This window comes from Schistocerca serialis, chromosome 8, assembly GCF_023864345.2.
Source record: "Schistocerca serialis cubense isolate TAMUIC-IGC-003099 chromosome 8, iqSchSeri2.2, whole genome shotgun sequence".
Classification (NCBI taxonomy): domain Eukaryota; kingdom Metazoa; phylum Arthropoda; class Insecta; order Orthoptera; family Acrididae; genus Schistocerca; species Schistocerca serialis.
Genome location: NC_064645.1, coordinates 235,443,127 through 235,466,556, shown reverse-complemented (window position 1 = coordinate 235,466,556; position 23,430 = coordinate 235,443,127). Strand labels below are relative to the sequence as shown.

The 23,430-nt window shown below is 40.5% G+C and overlaps 1 protein-coding gene across 1 annotated transcript in view; it reads right to left on the bottom strand.

The window, feature by feature from the left end:
* The window catches only part of LOC126416943 (cadherin-23-like), a 597,779-nt gene that overhangs the window by 33,213 nt on the left and 541,136 nt on the right, over positions 1–23,430 (bottom strand). Inside the window, exon 26 of the mRNA XM_050084822.1 lies at positions 10,094–10,278. Coding sequence (XP_049940779.1) covers positions 10,094–10,278 — 185 coding nt within the window. The remainder of the gene's footprint in view (positions 1–10,093; positions 10,279–23,430) is intronic.

Genomic DNA, 23,430 nt, shown 5'->3' with positions numbered 1-23,430 from the left:
GCTGACATGTTCATGGTGTAAGGACAATGTAGGAAGCATGCAATTTGTTCTTTTACGGTGTATGTGGCAAACTATCCAATAGAAACCAACCATCTTAGCAATTATTTATCAACCTCTTTAAGCAATTACATGAAAGTGGTAGTGTAACACCTAGGCAACATAACAGAAGGATGCAAGTGATGGCAGAAGAAGGAGAAATTAATGTTTTTAGTGCTGTTGCAGATGATCTACATGTGAGCTTCCACATAATCACACAAGGAAGTGGAATGAGTCACGCAAGCGTCCTACGCTTTCTCCATTAACATAGTTTCCAACACTGTCACATCTCTCTCCATCAAGAGCTACATGGAAACGATTATGAGAATTGTGTTAACTTCTGCACATGGGCATTAAGACAGGATTCTCCAGATGTATCGTGTATCTTGTTTAGTGATAAAGTCACATTTAGCAATCATGGGCAGATAAACCGTCAAAATTGCACTACAGGTCTGTTGACAATGTCTGTTGGCTTTTTAGGTAGAACATCAGTTTCCATGGAGCATAAATGTGCGGTGTGATAGTGAACCATCAGCTCATAGGCCTGTTTTTCATAGGCAGAACACTGAATGTGAACAAGTATCACAGACTCCTAACAGACAACCTTCAATTGATGCTAGAAGATGCCTCTGTAGGCTAGGAGGAACTTGTGGTACTAACATAATGGCTGTCCACCCCATAATGCGTGATGTACTACACAATGTCTTCATGAATTGTTTCCAAATCCTTGCACTGAATGCAGAGGATCTGTGCCTTGACCAGCCCATTCCCTGCATTTGATGCCTGTAGAATTTTTTCTGTGGGGGAAGCTCAAAGATGCTGTCTACAAGGATGTACCAACTACATCTTATGATATCCAACCATGTATTACTGCAGCCTGCTTGGACATCTCTGCTGAAATCCTAGCACGTGTGCGGCAGTCACTCCATACCAGATTGGAAGTGTGTATAACCACTGCCAATAGGCAGAAATAAATCATTTGGACAATTTTTATGTGACAAGAACATTTATTGGCAGAAAATGCATTCAAATGGGCAACACGAGTCAGGCCTAGAGAGGCGAGGGTGAGCCAGAGTGTAGTGGTAGGCGATGCATAGTTTGCATCAAACCTGAGCAAAGTTAATGCATAGTGATGTCTGCCATTTGGACAAGTGTGAATTGCGTGGCAGTTACAGAGACAAAGTCCATGGCGCTGCAGCACCGGGAGAGGCAGGTGGTATTCACAGCTACAGTCCGTGCGGCAAAGAGAGAGCCTCACCGATGGGTGATGGGGTACATCTGGCATGGCTGCATGGCTTCCTCCACCCTGATTGGTCAGAAGCCGAGAAACCCACAGGGGCAGCATGGAAAGTTCCGAAGCGTGGCCTGGTCAGCGTCGCCTAGGTGGCGTTACCTCGTCAGGATCTGAGGGAGGCATGTGATCGAGATTTCCCACCCTGGTGCTGACTTGCTGTTGTCAGTCTGTGGGACGAGAAAATTACAGGCAGCCGAAGCTCCCGGCTAATGCTTGACTTTAATGAGAGAATGAAATTAACCTTTTGAATTGAATTAATGATAGAATCCCCTACTACCTGCCTCAACCTTACAGTACTTACAAAACAGCTTTACTGTTTATGTTTCTTGTGCACAAGGCTAAATACAAATTAGTCAAGGCTCACAGTGTAAATGAAAATAAAAGCACGCAGCTACTCAGGTGTAGTAACATCTGTATATACAAAAGAAAGTGTATGCTGGTAACAACTTAAATCTTAACAGTGAATTCACAAATTAATCTAAATACAGTTGCTTCCAATCTTACATTAAGAAAAACTTTATTATCTGAAAATGGTAGAATAAAAGTGATGGGGTGGCAAATAAGACCATCATGATTTACAAGTTATAGGTTTAACCAAACATATAACATGCAATAACTCAAGATTATGCTTGTGTTAGTTAGTGTTTTCTTCCACCCAGCCCTTCAATTGTTATAAGTTATTTGTCTTACACAATACAGCAACTACACATGAGTACAAAACATTAACAGTAATGTAAGGGAATATCTATAGAAGTGGAATATGAGGATACTAATGTTACAATTTGTAGTTGGAGAGCAATCTCTAAACATGTGAAATTGTTGAACAATGATCACTACTGAACAATCTCTAAACTTCTTATCACCATGTGCAGTGGATCAGAAGAACACTGATACTTCTGAATCCATACAACATAAGAATGGTGAAGTGAAACAGTAACATCACCCAGTCTGTCATCCTTTAGACTGTTATAAAAGAACAGCACAATTGTATGTATGGTGAATGTTCACTGAGGCTTATCGTTATGTCTCCCTGCTTTCTCTCATTATATGTTCAACATCTTTTTAACCTAGTCCACATCTGTAAGAAACATTTCACTAAGGGTGTATGGCAGGAACATTCGTAAATCTCTTTGTATATATGTATCAAATATTTTTGTTTTATGACATGTTTAACATTCCTAGCACTAGATGATATCATTAGTAGTTCAGAGGCTTTACAGCTCACACATGAAGAGAGCCACCAGAGGCATAAAAGGCATATCATGTTGACTCAGCCACTCACCAAAATGAGCTAGGTAAGCAGCTGCAGTTCAGCCTAGAAAAGTACACTGCATGAGCAATGATGAGTTCCCATCCTATTGTGTTTATGGCATTGTGCTCACACCCAGTTCCTGTGTTACAGACCCCAATTTTTTGCAACTTTGGCAGCAACTGCTGTGATTGCAACAACAGCATCAACAGTTTGTACCTTAATAATAATCCACAAAGAATAGCAGGCCACTCTCTAGGCTGTTCTCCTGCAGCTAGTGTCTTTGCAACAACAACCACATCAGTCAGTGGCCATGGCTACACCTCCACCACTGTTCACTGCTGTGGGGAGCTGGGAAGTCTAAGTCCACCATTTGTAAATGTACTGTTTTACTTACGGCATTTTTTGAAGACAACAAATTGCATTGCTCTCATCTTCTAGTACTCCCTTATATGAAATGGTGCAGTAACTGCAACCAAGTGAATTGTCTTTCAGTGATCTCCTTGACCTGTCACCTGAATGCTATGATGGGAGAGCACCATGCCATGGCTAGCCTCCAGTTGAATCCATGTCAAGAAGAACATGGACAATGCAGCATGGGCTGCTGACTTATAGGTTCTCACACACAAATGCAATTTCATGTGGCAGAACTGAAATTTTCATTTGGGTAATCTTCGATTCAAGATTTGATTGTGCACCTTGCACCTCACACGGAGTTCACAGCTAAAGCTTTGCAAAGTATGGTCCTAGTACAACTGAAGTGCTTACAATTCTAAATCTTTTAGGTTGCTTTGACAGTTCAGATGGTTTTACAAATGAAATTAATATTTTCCAAATTTTTAGCCACCGTTACAAGCAGCAATTGACTGATGATTCTGACTCTTCATCTTCTATTTCTGTCTCTAAGTCCCACCCAAGTGCACAGGGATCTAGGTTACCAGCATTTCATTACAGATTTAGGTACATCAATCATTCTTCTCCCACTTCACCACTGAATGCATTTTTTGCAATGTCAATTGTGTAGGTCAGAAACCCCTCCCTCCTCAGTGTTGTGAAGCATGTCATGCACATTGAAGAATCCCTAGTCCTGTCATAATTGTGGCAGTGGGATACCAGAAACAGATGCCTGTATCATGCAGCAGACTGAACAGCAAGAGGACAACACTGCAGTCCCCACAATCATGGCTACACAGCAGGTGGCTTCCCTACCACTGTGAACTCTCACTTTGGATTTTACACTATTTATATGAGAACACTTGGGTAGCTTCCTTGTGATGTATAGATCCACCCCCACCGTTGGAAGCAATCTAGCCAAAATCCTGCACCAGCAGTGGCATCACACCCTGTTAAACATCCTTAGGCCCATACAGTGTGTCCATTCTGTGTACAAAATAATGTAACTGGATTGATAAAAAAATCTACTCATCAAGTGGTGGCAGAACACACACATGAAAGAAATTTGTAATTAGGCAAGCCTTTGGAGCCAGTGGCTACTTCTTCAGGCAGAAGTCTGGAAGGGGAAGGAAGAGGCGTGAAGGAAGAGGATTGGAGAAGTCTAGAAAAAGGGGTAGATTTTGGGAAAGTCACCCAAACCGTGGTCAGGGGAGACTTACTGCATGAGATGAGAAGGAAAGACCTCTCCAGTCCTTTTATTTCACCCCTATTTCTTCCCATTCTACCCTTCTGCCTGAAGAAGGTGCCACTCCAAAAGCTTGCCTAATTACAACCTTCTTTTATGTCTGTGTTCTGCCGCTGCTTGGTAAGTAGATTTTTATCTACCCAATTAACTTATTTTGTCAAAAATTGATCGTTTTCATTGTTACATCCTGTGTACCAATGCATCTATATGTGGTGACACCTTTGTTGGGTCACGTACATGTGACCAGCACCTGGCTCAGATACAAGGAGTCATCATAGGCCACAGGCGACATCAGCTGTTTGAAATAGTATCTGGGTAAGTCTGCCTGACCCACCACAACAATCAGCTCCAGCTGCAACTGTAGTCACAGAAGATGCCATTGCTCTCATTTTTATCTCTTACTCTTGAAACAGATACCAGGGTTGCCACCAGCTAGGTCTCTTGCTGTCTCTCTGCACCTGCTGCATTTCAGTGTGACAACCACCCCTGTGCCCATGTTGAATGGTACGTTGGTAAGGGGGTCATGGTCTGGGAGTCTATAGAAGTAGAACCACTTACTCCATTCCGACTTCCCTCACTCTGGTGGCATCAGAGCAGTCTATTGCTGCGGGCACTCTGTTGCCTCCACTGCACCCACAGTTTTTGGCCGAGTCTCCTGATGAAGTTGGCCCCAAGTTGACACTACTTGAGTCACTGACGGTGAGTTCTGCCACTCCACCTACACCGCACCATTGATACTGGTATCATCTAGGGCATTTTTGGCCCTACATGCTGATTTCAGGGGGCAGGGATTTAATATTCCTGTCAGTGGATGGCATCAATAGTGACTCAGAGGTGTTGTAGCTCACTAGAGGTATAAAAGGTGTATCATATGGGCTCAGCTGCTTGCAGCTATGGGTGAAATAAGCAGCCATGACTCAATCAAGAATAGTATGCCACATACTCTACTCATATCTCACTTAGTTACTCATTTGAATCTGACCTGGCTATCAAGGCAAAGAGTACTTGGTATGCAAATAGAATAGTTAATTCACAGGATAAAATTAAAACCATATGGTCAGTTGTGAAGGAAGTGTCTGGTCAGGAGTACAAGATCAATGATATAAAGTCAGTTCCTAGTAAGACTACTTCTGTTACTGATAAATCCGATATATGTACAGTACTTAACAATCATTTTCTGAGCATTGCTGGTGAATTCAATAAAAATTTAGTTTCTACAGGGAATCATATAACTTTCTCAGGAAATGCCTTTCTGAGATTGATGTCTGAAATACTCCTCTGTGGTACAGATAAGGGGGACATTGAGTCAATAACTGAACACTAAGGACTCTCATGAATATGATGGAATGCCTAGCAGATATTGAAGTACTGTGAACATGTTAGCCATATTTGTAATTTTTGCTTTAGGAATGGTCAGTTTCCTGAATGATTAAAGTACTAAGTAGCAAAGCTGCTTTATAATAAGGGAGAAAGGGATAATGTAGGTAATTTTAGATCTATTTCTATGCCATCAGTATTTGCTAAAGTTATTGAAAAGGCTGTATATGTAAGGATAATTGATCATTTTATATAACTTAATTTGCTATCAAATGTACAGTTCAGCTTTAGAAGTCATTTAACAACTGAAAAAGCTATATTCTCTTTTCTCTGTGAGGCACTGGATGGGTGAAACAAAAGGTTTCAAGTGCTAGGCATACTTTTTTGATTTAACTAAGGTGTTTGATAATGTTGGTCAGAAAATATGGCTCCAGAAGTTGGACCATTACGGAATATGGGGAGTAGCTCAGAATTGGTTCATCTCTTGCTTTAACAACAGACAGCTAAAGATCATTATTCAGTGTTGAGAATGGCTGTGATGTGGGGTCTGAGTGAAGTATGATCAAATGGGGAGAGTCCAAAGGATCAGTGTTGGGGCCACTCCTGTTCCTTATCTATATAAATGATATGCCCTCTAGTATTACGGGCAACTCTAAAATATTTCTGTTTGCTGATGACATTAGCTTGGTAGTAAAGGATGTTGTGTGCAACATTGGCTCTGTTTCCAATAGTGCAACTCATAACATAAGTTCATAGCTTGTAGAAAATAAATTAACACTAAATCACAGTAAGACAGTTTTTACAATTTTTAACATACAATTCAGCAAAACCCGACATATTAATTCCATAGAATTGGCATATGATTAGTGAAACTTAACAATCCAAATTTCTAGGTGTTCAGATAGATAGATAACTGTTGTGGAATGCCCATGTTCAGGATCTTGTTCAAAGACTTAATGCTGCCATTTTTACTATTAGGATGGTATCTGAAGTAAGTGATCATTCAACATGAAAATTAGTCAACTTTGCTTATTTTCATTGGCTTATGTCATATGGGATTATACACTCCTGGAAATGGAAAAAAGAACACATTGACACCGGTGTGTCAGACCCACCATATTTGCTCCGGACACTGCGAGAGGGCTGTACAAGCAATGATCACACTCACGGCACAGCGGACACACCAGGAACCGTGGTGTTGGCCGTCGAATGGCGCTAGCTGCGCAGCATTTGTGCACCGCCGCCGTCAGTGTCAGCCAGTTTGCCGTGGCATACGGAGCTCCATCGCAGTCTTTAACACTGGTAGCATGCCGCGACAGTGTGGACGTGAACCGTATGTGCAGTTGACGGACTTTGAGCGAGGGCGTATAGTGGGCATGCGGGAGGCCGGGTGGACGTACCGCCGAATTGCTCAACACGTGGGGCGTGAGGTCTCCACAGTACATCGATGTTGTCGCCAGTGGTCGGCGGAAGGTGCACGTGCCCGTCGACCTGGGACCGGACCGCAGCGACGCACGGATGCACGCCAAGACCGTAGGATCCTACGCAGTGCCGTAGGGGACCGCACCGCCACTTCCCAGCAAATTAGGGACACTGTTGCTCCTGGGGTATCGGCGAGGACCATTCGCAACCGTCTCCATGAAGCTGGGCTACGGTCCCGCACACCGTTAGGCCGTCTTCCGCTCACGCCCCAACATCGTGCAGCCCGCCTCCAGTGGTGTCGCGACAGGCGTGAATGGAGGGACGTATGGAGACGTGTCGTCTTCAGCGATGAGAGTCGCTTCTGCCTTGGTGCCAATGATGGTCGTATGCGTGTTTGGCGCCGTGCAGGTGAGCGCCACAATCAGGACTGCATACGACCGAGGCACACAGGGCCAATACCCGGCATCATGGTGTGGGGAGCGATCTCCTACACTGGCCGTACACCACTGGTGATCGTCGAGGGGACACTGAATAGTGCACGGTACATCCAAACCGTCATTGAACCCATCGTTCTACCATTCCTAGACCGGCAAGGGAACTTGCTGTTCCAACAGGACAATGCACGTCCGCATGTATCCCGTGCCACCCAACGTGCTCTAGAAGGTGTAAGTCAACTACCCTGGCCAGCAAGATCTCCGGATCTGTCCCCCATTGAGCATGTTTGGGACTGGATGAAGCGTCGTCTCACGCGGTCTGCATGTCCAGCACGAACGCTGGTCCAACTGAGGCGCCAGGTGGAAATGGCATGGCAAGCCGTTCCACAGGACTACATCCAGCATCTCTACGATCGTCTCCATGGGAGAATAGCAGCCTGCATTGCTGCGAAAGGTGGATATACACTGTACTAGTGCCGACATTGTGCATGCTCTGTTGCCTGTGTCTATGTGCCTGTGGTTCTGTCAGTGTGATCATGTGATGTATCTGACCCCAGGAATGTGTCAATAAAGTTTCCCCTTCCTGGGACAATGAATTCACGGTGTTCTTATTTCAATTTCCAGGAGTGTATTTTGGGGTAACTCTTTCCATTCCCTAAGGATATTTTTGGCTCAGAAATGGGTGGTTCGGGCAATAAGTGGTGTAAGTTTGCAAACCTCTTGTCAACACTTGTTCACTAGTCTGGGTATTTTGAGATTGGCCTCTCAATATATATAAATATATATTACTGTTGTTTCTTGTTAACAATATCAGATTATTCCCATGAATAAACAAGTTTCACTCAGTTAATAATCTATGGAAATCCAAACTGTATTTGGATTGGACTTCATTAGCTCTTGTGCAGAAAGCGATGCAGTATACTGCTGCATCCATTTTCAATAAGCTACCACAAGAATTAAAAAATCTTAGCAGTAATCCATGCACTTTCAAATCAAAACTGAAGAGTTTCTTCATTGGTCACTCCTGTTCTGTTGAAGAATTCCTTGAAAAATTAAGCTGAATCTTATGTTACATTGTCGATCGCGCTTACTTAAACTTATGGCTTGACTTTTTTTGGGTTCATAAACATTTTATTTTTATTTGTTATTTCTTTTACATTGTAATTTCATATACTGACATGTTCCATGACCTTGGAGATTTGCTCCCCAATTTAGTCTTACAGAACTTGATGTGTAAATAAATAAATAAATAAATAAACTTGGGATATTCTGGTAATAGTTATTGGCATTCCTTCTGTTTTCTGCTCATAAAATACTAGGGAATTGTTAATTGATTAGGCATTTATATTTGGAGCAGACATAAAAACTTGTAATACATCCTGCGGATAGCTTCACTATGGATCCATGGAGTGAAAAGTACATCTAATATAGTCTAATCTGTGTCATGTTTATACAATATGCATCTGTAACTATGCAGGTTATGGTGTAATAATACTGTATTAGTCCCATCACTATATATAATTTGGCAGAAATAATCTGTAAGACAAGGCTCCCTGATGATAACTCAAGTTGACTATTTTTAGGCATGATCAGAAATACTTGAAACAATACTGGGAATAACATGAGAACTACTATTGTCCAACTTTGTAACTAATGTAGGTAGCAAAATTTACTAATTTTCAAAAAAATTTTGAGACTTTCTAAAGGACAGAATTGCTGTTAACAATGACCAAAAGCTCTAATCAGATGTATATTAAAAAGATGATACAAACATCATGCTTAATTCTGTAACTGTGTAATTAATGAAACTGTTAAGACCATTATTCATTCTGCGTATGTGACATAAATTCAAATGACAATATTGTTTTCTGACTGATTTTATGTATGAAAGAAATAATTGTGATTGCAACACCTTTGCATGTATGTCACACTAAATTGATGAGATATTTTTAACTGTAGTATCTAAAACCACAAATATCAACAATGAAGTATTTGTTTTAAAAATATGTATAAGTGTATGAGTTGTGGAGTCTGTATCATTTTCACTATCAAGAAATAAAATGAATTTACTTGAAGTTACATCTCAGAGAGACCACAGGAGAGAAACAAACTAATTAGTGGTTGTAGTTATATTAAAAGGTAACAGAATGAAAAGTTGGAATAGGTAGATTAAGAAGTTCTGGTATTTAAACATAGCTGCAATGTCAGAATCAATATTAAAAGAAAATGTACATCAGCATAAAATGGGCAGTATAAAGATCTGTGCAAAATATATGAAAATTACTGGATGAGTGTTGATAAATAAAGGTTATTTATATAGTTTCAGATTTCAATGGTTTCAGCAAAACAATGAAAAATATTTTTTTCTGGATGTACAAAGTAGTTCAGCATTGGTAGCAACTGCATAAAACATTATGGTGTTATGGCTGAGTAGTGTAAATCATCAAAGTGTTTTATTGAAATGTTTAATTTTTTAAAATTTGATGGCAATGTATTCAGTGAACAAGAAAGAATCAAAACTAGAGCAATAAGAGCATGCTTCGTATTTAGTGCAAAGCAGCATGAGAAAATTTCTTATTATTACATTTTAGCATATAAGTAATAAAATAATCAAGTTGCATCATTTTACTATTTAATATCAACATTCCAACTAATGTTGTTTTATTTTCTGATAAAAACAAAAATTAAGTTGGTCTACTTACTTGTATTATGCATTTCAGTACTGAATCATTGTTCTCAAGAGCAGGGTCTTCTTCTGGTTTTTTTTCACTATTAGTTGCTAGTACATATATGGTGTGGCTTGTAGCATTTTCATAATCTAATTCTTGACCATTCAGTTTTAATTCACGAGAGGTGTTATTCAGCTGAAACAAATCCTCATCTCCACCTAATAGAAATGAATAATTTTCCATTTATAGCTTTACTATAAAAACTGAGGAACAAGGGCATACCCAGAAAATGGCAGAGAAGGACAACTGGCTCCTCCCCCAACCCTCACCCACCATCTCAATACAAAAAATATTATTATCTTCACTAACTGAACTCATGATTTACCCTCAAGACAGACAGACGTGTCAGTTTGAAAATATCAAGCGTATGAGGGAAACTGACCAATATCAAGGGCGCCAAAAGGCATTTGTCATGAAATCTCAAAGTTTTTTGCTATTCTCTTCTTGGAACTGATAATGTTGATTCCTTCAAGTTCTAAAAACATCCAGTAATGTTATCCTTCCAAATTGCAATGTTTTTGTCTTGTTACAAGTATGACCATATACTAAAAACTTCTAAAATGTAAATACAATTCGCGTGTAACTGAATGTTACCTGTCACTCAGAAAAAAGTTCAGCAAATCTAATACAAACTACAATAAATAAAATAGAAAGAAACATTCCACATGGGAAAAATATATTAAAAACAAAGATTCCATGACTTACCAAACGGGAAAGCGCTGGTAGATAGACACAATAAAAAGACACACAAACATACACACAAAATTTCAAGCTTTCTCAACCAATGGTTGCTTCGTCAGGAAAGAGGGAAGGAGAGGGAAAGACGGAAGGATGTGGGTTTTAAGGGAGAGGGTAAGGAGTCATTCCAATCCCGGGAGTGGAAAGACTTACCTTAGGGGGAAAAAAGGATGGGTATACACTCGCACACACACATATCCATCCACACATATACAGACATAAGCAGACATATTTACAGGAAAAGAATTTGGGCAGAGATGTCAGTCGAGGTGGAAGTGCAGAGGCAAAGATGTTGTTGAATGACAGGTGAGGTATGAGTGGCGGCAACTTGAAATTAGCGGAGATTGAGGCCTGGTGGATAGCGGGAAGAGAGGATATATTGAAGGGCAAGTTCCCATCTCCGGAGTTCGGATAGGTTGGTGTTAGTGGGAAGTATCCAGATAACTCGGACGGTGTAACACTGTGCCAAGATGTGCTGGCCATGCACCAAGGCATGTTTAGCCACAGGGTGATCCTCATTACCAACAAACACTGTCTGCCTGTGTCCATTCATGCGAATGGACAGTTTGTTGCTGGTCATTTCCACATAGAATGCGTCACAGTGTAGGCAAGTCAGTTGTTAAATCACGTGGGTGCTTTCACACGTGGCTCTGCCTTTGATCATGTACACCTTCCGGGTTACAGGACTGGAGCAGGTGGTGGTGGGAGGGTGCATGGGACAGGTTTTACACCGGGGGCGGTTACAAGTGTAGGAGCCAGAGGGTAGGGAAGGTGGTTAGGGGATTTCATAGGGATGATCCAAGAGGTTGTGAAGGTTAGGTGGATGGTGGAAAGACACTCTTGGTGGAGTGGGGAGGATTTCATGAAGGATGGATCTCATTTCGGAGGAGGATTTGAGGAAGTCGTATCCCTGCTGGAAAGCCACATTCAGAGTCTGATCCAGTCCCGGGAAGTATCCTGTCACAAGTGGGGCACTTTTGAGGTTCTTCTGTGAGAGGTTCTGGGTTTGAGGGGATGAGGAAGTGGCTCTGGTTATTTGCTTCTGTATGAGGTCGGGAGGGTAGTTGTGGGATGTGAAAGCTGTTTTCAGGTTGTTGGTGTAATGGTTCAGGGATTCAGGACTGGAGCAGATTCGTTTGCCACGAAGGCCTCGGCTGTAGGGAACGGACCGTTTGATATCGAATGGGTGGCAGCTGTCATAATGGAGGTACTGTTGCTTGTTGGTGGGTTTGATGTGGATGGATGTGTGAAGCTGGCCATTGGACAGATGGAGGTACCCTCTCCCTTGAAACCCACATCCTTTCGTCTTTCCCTCTCCTTCCCTCTTTCCTGATGAACCAACTGTTGGTTGGGAAAGCTTGAAATTTTGTCTGTGTGTTTGTGTGTCTTTTTATTGTGTCTATCTACCAGCGCTTTCCCGTTTGATAAGTCATGGAATCTTTGTTTTTAATATTTTTTTCCCATGTGGAATGTTTCTTTCTATTTTATTTATATAATTAATTTGAACCCAACAATTACGTTTGTTATTGTCACTGTTGCATTTCGAAATCTTTTCTGTCATCTTGCTTTCTCTTTTTGTTTGTACAAGCAGTTTCACTTTGTATTCATCTTCCCTTTTTTCCATAATCTACCATATATTTTATCCTGCCTAAATATACTCAATAACACGTAATTTACTTGCAAATCATAACCTAAAAATTTTTAATGCTTTCAACATTACCGCTGCTGTAAAATCCACTGTTCCCATTTTACAAACATTTCGTGTAACCTCTTGAATACTATTTCACAGCTTCAGTTCCTTTCACCGATTAAACAACCATTTCAGCTATTTCCAACAACTTTCATTTTATTTCCATTCCCGTTTTTTCCCACATAACTGATCATTTTTTAGCAGCTTACCACAGGTTTATAAGTTATTATTTCTTCGTCAGACAATTGTTAGCCTCATTTTCATAATCTGCCAGCACATAACCATTCCATTAAATACAGTTACACGCAGTTTTTTCTAAATTTTCCTGAATTTCTCCACCCTTTAACGTGTTTTGGAGGCAACACAACTACCTAACCTTTGTACCCATGATTGTTCGCCAACCTAAGTTCAGCACAGGATCAACATAGCTCGTCTAAAACCAACACTTTTTCGACTTTTTTCACACCTTTATCTATCCCTATATATTTTTATTTTCACTTTAGCCTCATGTTACCCTTTCCACTTCTAATACCATGTCACCCTCACAACATCCCTACAACGACCCCATTAAGTTTTATTTACATTCCCTCCGCAAACATGCCTTCACCCTAGCCAGATTATGCTCCCATATTTTATTTACTCAGGCTTGTCTGACATTTGGCATTACCCCCAAAGGCTTCACACTTAAAGTTCCCATCTCTGGCTGTAATCCTTCTTTCCATCAGTCCCTCTACCAGTTCCAAACTGCACAATCCATAGCCTTCACCTTCCTAATCCTTCACCTACACACCAACACAGCCAATGAATACACCAGTCAACTCCTATCCCTAATCAAGGTCTTCAATCTTTCTGCTCCCACATCCACACCGGCTGTTCAGAGCATCCTCCTACAGGCCAACCACAAATAAGAACAGCATGCCACCCCCACCTCAAAAAACTATCGAATCTCCTGGTTTCCCACCTCCGGAAAGGCAACTCACTCACCGTTCACAACCTTCCCAACAAACCTCAACCTCCTCTCATTGCACACAGACCCAGTCTCTCCCATCTACTCAATCTCCCACTTCCAGCTCCACTCCCCCCAACACCTCAAAATTCTAGTCAACACAATCTGGAACCACAACACCCCAATTCAGTAGTTAACCTTTCCTCCAAACCTCTCTCCCAATCCGAAACCTCTGTCCTATCCAAAGGCCTCACCTTCAGCCCCACTCCCAGATTCAACCAAATTGCCCTTGTCAAAGATTTACTATCCTACATTTGCAGTCTCCGCTGAAAATATCACTTTGCCACGAAGAAAAATAATTCCGATCCCACTGCTAATGATCCAACTCCCCTAGACACTATCCAAATTGAACCCTGCCTGGAACAGTTCTGTCCTCCATCGCAGCGGAACTCACCTCCTCTTCCTCAAAATCACCCTCTCCAAACCTTCCAGGAATTTCTCACTTCCAGCCTTGCCTCTCAGTCTTTCTTGAAAAACCTTAGTCCTACTCCCAACATCACCACAGCCAAAGCCCAGGCTATCCGTGATCTGAAGGCTGACCGATCCATCATCATTCTTCCGGCTGACAAGGGTCCAACGACCGTGGTACTTGATCATCGGGAGTATGTGGCTGAGAGACTGCGTCAGCTTTCAGACAACATGACATACAAAGTTTGCCAAGGTAATCCCATTTCTGATGTCCAGGCAGAGCTTCAAGGAATCCTCAGAAACTTAGGCCCCCTACAAAACCTTTCACCTGACTCCATCAACCTCCTGACCCCACCGACACCTTGCACTCCTACCTTCTACATACTTCCTAAAATTCACAAACCCAAACATCCCGGCCGCCCCATTGTAGCTGGTTACCAAGCCCCCACAGAATGTATTTCTGCCTACATAGATCTACACCTTCAACCCATTACATGCAGTCTCCCATCCTTCATCAAAGACACCAACCACTTTCTCGAACGCCTGGAGTCCCTACCCAGTCTGTTATCCCCGGAAACTATCCTTGTAACCATTGATGCCACTTCCTTATACACGAATATCCCACACGTCCAGGGCCTTGCTGCAATGGAGCACTTCCTTTCACGCCGATCACCTGCCACCCTACCTAAAACCTCTTTCCTCATCACCTTAGCCAGCTTCATCCTGACTCACAACTTCTTCACTTTTGAAGGCCAGACATACCAACAATTAAAGGGAACAGCCATGGGTACCAGGATGGCCCCCTCGTATGCCAACCTATTTATGGGTTGCTTAGAGGTAGCCTTCTTGGTTACCCAGGCCTGCCAACGCAAAGTTTGGTACAGATTTATTGATGACATCTTCATGATCTGGACTCACAGTGAAGAAGAACTCCAGAATTTCATCTCCAACCTCAACTCCTTTGGTTCCATCAGATTCACCTGGTCCTACTCCAAATCCCATGCCACTTTCCTTGACATTGACCTCCATCTGTCCAATGGCCAACTTCACACATCCATCCACATCAAACCCACCAACAAGCAACAGTACCTCCATTATGACAGCTGCCACCCATTCCATATCAAACAATCTGTTCCCTACAGCCTAGGCCTTCGTGGCATATGAATCTGCTGCAGTCCTGAATCCATGAACCATTACACCAACAACCTGAAAACAGGTTTCACATCCCACAACTACCCTCCCGACCTGGTACAGAAGCTAATAACCAGAGCCACTTCCTCATCCCCTCAAACCCAGAACCTCTCACAGAAGAACCCCAAAAGTGCCCCACTCGTGACAGGATACTTCCCGGGACTGGATCAGACACTGAATGTGGCTCTCCAGCAGGGATACGACTTCCTCAAATCCTCCTCTGAAATGAGATCCATCCTTCATGAAATCCTCCCCACTCCACCAAGAGTGTCTTTCCACCGTCCACCTAACCTTCGTAACCTCTTGGATCATCCCTATGAAATCCCCTAACCACCTTCCCTACCCTCTGGCTCCTACCCTTGTAACCGCCCCCAGTGTAAAACCTGTCCCATGCACCCACCCACCACCACCTACTCCAGTCCTGTAACCCGGAAGGTGTACACGATCAAAGGCAGAGCCACGTGTGAAAGTACCCACGTGATTTACCAACTGACCTGACTCCACTGTGACGCATTCTATGTGGAAATGACCAGCAACAAACTGTCCATTCGCATGAATGGACATAGGCAGACAGTGTTTGTTGGTAATGAGGATCACCCTGTGGCTAAACATGCCTTGGTGCACGGCCAGCACATCTTGGCACAGTGTTACACCGTCCGGGTTATCTGGATACTTCCCACTAACACCAACCTATCCGAACTCCGGAGATGGGAACTTGCCCTTCAATATATCCTTTCTTCCCGTTATTCACCAGGCCTCAATCTCCGCTAATTTCAAGTTGCCACCACTCATACCTCACCTGTCATTCAACAACATCTTTGCCTCTGCACTTCTGCCTCGACTGATATCTCTGCCCAAACTCTTTGCCTGTAAATATGTCTGCTTGTGTCTGTATATGTGTGGATGGATATGTGTGTGTGTGCGAGTGTATACCCGTCCTTTTTTCCCCCTAAGGTAAGTCTTTCCACTCCCAGGATTGGAATGACTCCTTACCCTCTCCCTTAAAACCCACATCCTTTCGTCTTTCCCTCTCCTTCCCTCTTTCCTGACGAAGCAACCGTTGGTTGCAAAAGCTTGAAATTTTGTGTGTGTGTTTGTGTGTCTTTTTATTGTGTCTATCTACCAGCTCTTTCCCATTTGTTAAGTCATGGTATCTTTGTTTTTAATATACAAACTATAATAATTAATATATGCAATTTTGAATTGTTTTGAGATTCATTTTGCAAAAACATAGTTTTCATTCCCTCCACCCTTCCTTTCTCCATATCAAAGCAACATTAATACAAGCTACCATCCCCCTTCTCACCATAGATCCTGGGTAAACTCTTGTCCAGAAATATGAAGTACATATGTAAGATAAAGACTAAGATTTGTGTATCATTGATTACAGTACTCATAAATGATGTAGAACATGATACATTTATATATTTCATTTTTGGTATTTGATCTTTCAGTTTTTTACTGCTTCATAGCATTACATTTGTATTATTCAATCATGCTCATTTTTCAGTAGTTTTCCTTTTTATCATGCTCATCATTCTAAAAAACAAATCAAATTATAACACTGATTCATAAAAAATTGTATTATTAACATCACATAATTCATGCAATTTCCACAAAAAGCTACAAAGAGTTGTATTTACCAGAAAATTGCTTATGCTAATTAATATTACAGATGTTATGAAAGTGTAAAATAAATAAGATAAACATGTAAAAATAAGGTAAATTTTGAAACTCTACTAATTTCATCAAAAAAGGATAGCTGTGACAAAAATCCTTGTTTTCATTGTGTTACTCTATATTGTCAAGGAAAATTTTAACCTGACTCTTGCAGGAAAATTCATTTGCAATTCATCATAAGCTCTAACAATGAGGTTAACACTATTCTCATTTGTGCGCCTACAAATTTTTGTGCTGTAATAACTGATCCATTGAAATTCAGAGTCCAGTCGCAAAAACTCTATTTCTGCTACTACTAACATTTTAGCTTATCTTCAGATTGAGCCAGCAGACTGAAGTTTCACTACTTGTTGCATAATTTTTTTAAACCACCAATACACAACTGCCAGAGGCACTGATTGGTGACTAAGAGTAAATTGAACCTAGGGCTATGTGGTCAATCCGTGATGGGATATTGATGTATCATTATTAGCTGCACTGGAAAGACACCTTTACAAGTTTATTAAAGAAAGCACCAGATGCCACAATTTGCTCATGTTGAAACTGCAATCTCTGTTAATAAAATTCTACCATTGCTTTCATTTTTTTGGGACTTGGTGGTGAAAGAAGCAGTTGAATTTTCTTTTTGGTGACTATTTTAATTAACAAAGATAGTGGTTCCAACATGGACAAATCAGGGAATCTGGCACTTTCTTTAATAAATTGGAAAAGACATTACTAAGTGAAGCTAATAATGATACATCAATATTTCAGGAATGATTGACTGTGTAACCACAGATTAAATTTATGCACACTCTTTGTTGGCAATCAACATCACTGTTGTCTGTGAATCTGCAGTTTAAAGCTCTTTAGCTGTGGTCTGTAGCCTTACTCTGAAGATTGCTGAAAAGTGTACAATCAGATGATTAGAAGGGGAAGAAATGCACTTCTGAATTTAATGAATAAACTATTCTCATTGCTAAAAGGATGTATATGTAATATGGCTGTAACCCCACAGCACAGATTCAGTTCAGTTTTTAGTTCCATGCAGTTCAGGCTAGTTTATGCTCAGTTCATTTGTAACCTTCCTTCATAAAGTGTCTGCCTAGTTTAATTGCCAATGAAAAGTTTTGTAACGGGAACATGATAAATTACAATGATACTCATAGGTCCTGCTCCTACTCCTCATGTCATGTATCCCTTTCAATATAAACAATCATGAAGCATTAGTACACTATGTTATCAAAAGTACCTGGACACCTGGCTGAAATCGGTAATGCTGGAATTCAATATGGTGTTAGCCCACCCTTAGCCTTGATGACAGCTTCCACTCTAATATGCATATGTTCAATCAGGTGGTGGAAGGTTTCTTAGGGAATGGCAGCCCATTCTTCATGGACTGCAGCACTGAGGAGAGGTATCAATAATAGTTGGTGAGGCCTGGTGCGAAGTCGGTGTTCCAAAACATCCCAAAGGTGTTCTATATGATTCAGGTCAGGACTCTGTGCTGGTCAGTCCATTACAGGGATTATATTATCATGTAACCACTCTGTACAGGCCGTGCATTTTGAACAGGTGCTCGATCGTGTTGAAAGATGTAATCGCCATCCCTGGATTGCTCTTCAACAGTGGGGGGCAAGAAGGTGCTTAAAACATCAATGTAGGCCTGTGCTATGATAGTGCCATGCAAAACAAGTGGTGCAAGCCCGCTCCATGAAAAACACAACCACATCATAACACCACCGTTTCTGAATTTTACTGTTTGCACTATATGTGCTGGCAGATGATGTTCAATGGGCGTTCGCCATACCCACAACCTGCCATTGGATTGCCACATTGTGTACTGTGATTTGTCACTCCACACAATGTTTTTCCACTGTTCAGTCTTCCAAAGTTTATGCTCCTTACACCAAGAAAGGCGTTGTTTGCCATTTACCAGCATGTGTGGCTTATGAGCAGCTGCTCGACCATGAAATCCAATTTCTCACCTTCCACCTGTCAGTGCTTGCAGTGGATCCTGATGCAACTTGGAATCCATGTGTGATGATCTGAATAAATGTCTGCCTATTATACATTACGACCCTCTTAAAATGTCGACAGTCTCTGTCAGTCAACAGATGAGGTGAGCCTGAACGCTTTTGTGCTGTACATGTCCCTTCACATTTCCACTTCACTATCACATTGGAAACAGTGGACCTAGGGATGTTTAGGAGTGTGAAAATTTCATGTACAGACTTATGACACAAGTGACACACAATCACCTGACCACGTATGAAGTCCATGAGTTCCGTGGAGTGCTCCATTCTGCTCTCTCAAGATGTCTAACGACTACTGAGGTCACTGATATGGAGTACCTGGTAATAGGTGTCAGCACAATGCACCTAATATGAAAAACGTATGTTTCTAGGGATGTCTGGATACTTTTGTTCACAAAGTATAAGTTCTGTGAGGGTTTGGCTGTACACCATCACTCCGTAGTACAACAACTGAAAAAATAATGTTTATATCAAAACCTTACACTAACAGTGAGATACATTAGTGAATAATTAAATAAGGGGAACCTAAGTGGGATCTGTTAGTCAAAATTCTGAAGCATAATAATATTGTCTAAAATAGACTGATTTTAACTTTGATATGAATCTCACTTATTTTTCATAAATGCACAATGTATGCAAATGGTGGCCACATACAAATAACTCATTGAATAACAGTCAATATCTTTCAGCAGTACTGTCTACTTTGTGCAAACAGCTGTTACACCCAACAATATGAACTAAATAACGAAGTACATCAGTGAAATAAACTCTCAAAAATCTAAACTGTCTCTCAAAATTTGTTAGCATGAGCATTATCATTCCCAGCAAATCTAAATTTCACAGCCATTAATGTTATTCCAACTAAATCAGTTAAGCCCATCACAATAAAAATCCATTAAAACCACAATTTTTAGAAATTTGCCATTGCAATGACATATCAGCAGCTCATGAGTTGTCTCATCACTAACTAAACTGCCTCTAAAGATTGAAGTCAGAGTCCTGAGATTTATAAGTTATCACACGTACCCAAGATTATTGTAAGTACTGCTGCATGAAGGTACAATCACAGTATACACACAACCCACAATTTTACAACAAACCACCTGAACTGACCAACTCCAGACAAAACCAGGATGAAAACAGCTTGCCAAAAATCCAGGTGCAAGATGACAGACTAAAAACCATGAGCTCTGCCCTCACTCATATGTATAGTTTCGGTCACATGACCATTCACCAATTCAATGAATATACTTTCATCCTGATCACTATTCATAATTTTCACAATCATTCCATATAAATATTTATGATAAAACATAAAGAAAATCTTTGCAATATGTCTGCAACATCTTAATAAAATAATTTATTATTATTTGAATAATTTTAAACAAATCTCAGACACATAAATCACCACATCTTGCACTCAAACAAAAAAATATTAAAGGAAGAAACTCATGCTGATTTTTAATTAGAAATTTAATCTGTTGATAAGATTTCTTTTGATGTAGAAATCACACAGATTACATGATGGGCTTTGCAGTTATAATTTTTATTACTATTATTATTATAGCAATAATAAAAACAATCCCATGGATTACACAAGTCACACTTGACTTGTTAACTGGAATACTCTCTTTCAAATTCTGAAGGTGGCAGGGGTAAAATACAGGGAGCGAAAGGCTATTTACAATTTGTACAGAAACCAGATGGCAGTTATAAGAGTCAAGGGGCATGAAAGGGAAGCAGTGGTTGGGAAAGGAGTGAGACAGGGTTGTAGCCTCTCCCCGATGTTATTCAATCTGTATATTGAGCAAGCAGTAAAGGAAACAAAAGAAAAATTGGAGTACGTATTAAAATTCATGGAGAAGAAGTAAAAACTTTGAGGTTCGCTGATGACATTGTAATTCTGTCAGAGACAGCAAAGGACTTGGAAGAGCAGTTGAACGGAATGGACAGTGTCTTGAAAGGAGGATATAAGATGAATATCAACAAAAGCAAAATGAGGATAATGGAATGTAGTCAAATTAAGTCGGGTGATGCTGAGGGAATTAGATTAGGAAATGAGACACTTAAAGTAGCAAAGGAGTTTTGCTATTTAGGGAGTAAAATAACTGATGATGGTCGAAGTAGAGAGGATATAAAATGTAGACTGGCAATGGCAAGGAAAGCGTTTCTGAAGAAGAGAAATTTGTTAACATTGAATATAGATTTAAGTGTCAGAAAGTCGTTTCTGAAAGTGTTTGTATGGAGTGTAGCCATGTATGGAAGTGAAACATGGATGATAACTAGTTTGGACAAGAAGAGAATAGAAGCTTTCGAAATGTGGTGCTACAGAAGAATGCTGAAGATTAGATGGGTAGATCACATAACTAATGAGGAGGTATTGAATAGGATTGGGGAGAAGAGAAGTCTGTGGCACAACTTGACTAGAAGATGGGATCGGTTGGTAGAACATGTCCTGAGGCATCAAGGGATCACAAATTTAGCATTGGAGGGCAGCATGGAGGGTAAAAATCGTAGAGGGAGACCAAGAGATGAATACACTAAGCAGATTCAGAAGGATGTAAGTTGCGGTAGGTACTGGGAGATGAAGAAGCTTGCACAGGATAGAGTAGCATGGAGAGCTGCATCAAACCAGTCTCAGGACTGAAGACCACAACAACAACAACTTGACTTAGAAAAAACATAAATAGATCCAACAGAAATTGAAGAAAGAAACATATACAGAGACAAGTGGAATGTTAGGGCAGAGTATCAAGTCCCAAGGAAACCAGAGACAAAGTGAACTGAGGACAGAAAGATACTGCATGCAGAAAAAATGAATCATGGAAGATCAGAAAGAATGCTCAAATGAGCCAGAATGCATTACATGATCCTACTGGATCTCAATGCAGATAACAATAATAATGATAATAATAATAATAGTAAATGTTAATAACTTTTGAAGTGTTTAATTTACAATCATAGTTTAATTTTCAATGGGTCTGTGGCATTGCCAGGATTTTAAAGCTGCCAGTTCTTGTTTTTCTAGCATGTTTGTAAGGAATCGTAAATATTTTCCATTATAATATTTGGTGATAATATTTCAAGTCCCATGGGTCATCCATCTTAGCTCATTCTACTACCATGCTGTCAGAACTCACACATACCACTTTCCACTGTGGAAAAATCCCAACGACCACAGCTCTTTTGAGCTTGCTAGCCACTCCTATACTGGTGCTCAGTGCTCTGACAATCTCAGTTTGGCTTCTCACAATCCATTGGAAAGCTCCACAAAAAACTTTTATATTGCCCTAGAGCTGTCTGATATGATTTAAACTGCCCTGTGGTAATGGAGCCTGCTGCTCATAACATTACAAAATGTGGAAACTACTAATAAATCAAATGTGTTGATAAAGAATTTTGCTTGTGTATAAATATATTTATAGTGTCATAAGAATATAACATATTTGAAGAGGCACATCAGTACTTTCTGCAATGAATGAAACTGAGGTGCTAATTTGGTCAACAATGATCATCACCTACAATTCATCAAGGTACATATTTGAATTGTAATGAATCATTTCCAATCCAGTCTTTTGAAAACATAAAATAATGAGAAGACTACAATTTTTAAACTGAAACTTTCAATCAATTTACAGTCCATGGGTGTACAGCTGGTTCTCAGTGTCTAACAGGCACAATATTTCTTTCCACCTTGAAAACTAGAATTCATTAATTTTTACATAATGGTAATGGTATCTATATAAAATCAATTGGTTTCATTTACTACACATACCATCATGTTTAGTTTTAGGAATATCATGAACGATGACCATTAATTTGAAGGCCTGCTGAGTATGGAAGACAAGTCATGAAACTTACGTGCAACTGAATGAAAGTCAATTTTTCTAAGTAAAACGTACATCATAACCCCCTTTTCTACACTTTTTAGTAGACTGATTCAAAGAAGTGTAAATTCAATGAATTGATGATTGAAGCATCAACACTGACATTCTCTTGAAATGTAGATAATATGCCTACCACAGAAAAATCAAGACTCAGACAGGTCTTTTTACAGTGGCGTCTGTGTGTTTTCTGTGAACTTAAATCCTGCTTTCATGAAACAGTTAGAAATGATTAAAGGAGTCACATCCATCCAAGTTTTGGCTACATAATGCATAGCATCCAAAACTGAATGGTCATAGATTTTGGGTCCGTGCCATTATCATACAGCCTTCTCAACAAGCATTTTTCTATATCTACATTTAAATGAATGGATGATTCCTAGATCTAATGGTTGAGGCCCACTCACACAGTCAGGAGGCAGTAACACTAACTTAATAATTCTGAGCTGCAGACTGTCAGGGTATGCTGGACAGCTATCTAGTAGCAGCATTATTTTCCTATTTTTTGTCCCTATTTTAGCATCCAGTGCATGCATGGTGGATGTGAATATGGAACTGGTCATACATGTGGTGTTATTGGAATCATAATTAGTGGGCAGAGTTCTCACATTTGTGAAACACATTGGCTTTTTCAATTTACCATCTATGAAATGAAGTAATTTTTCAGACCCATCAGCTTTGACCAGAAGTAAAAAAAA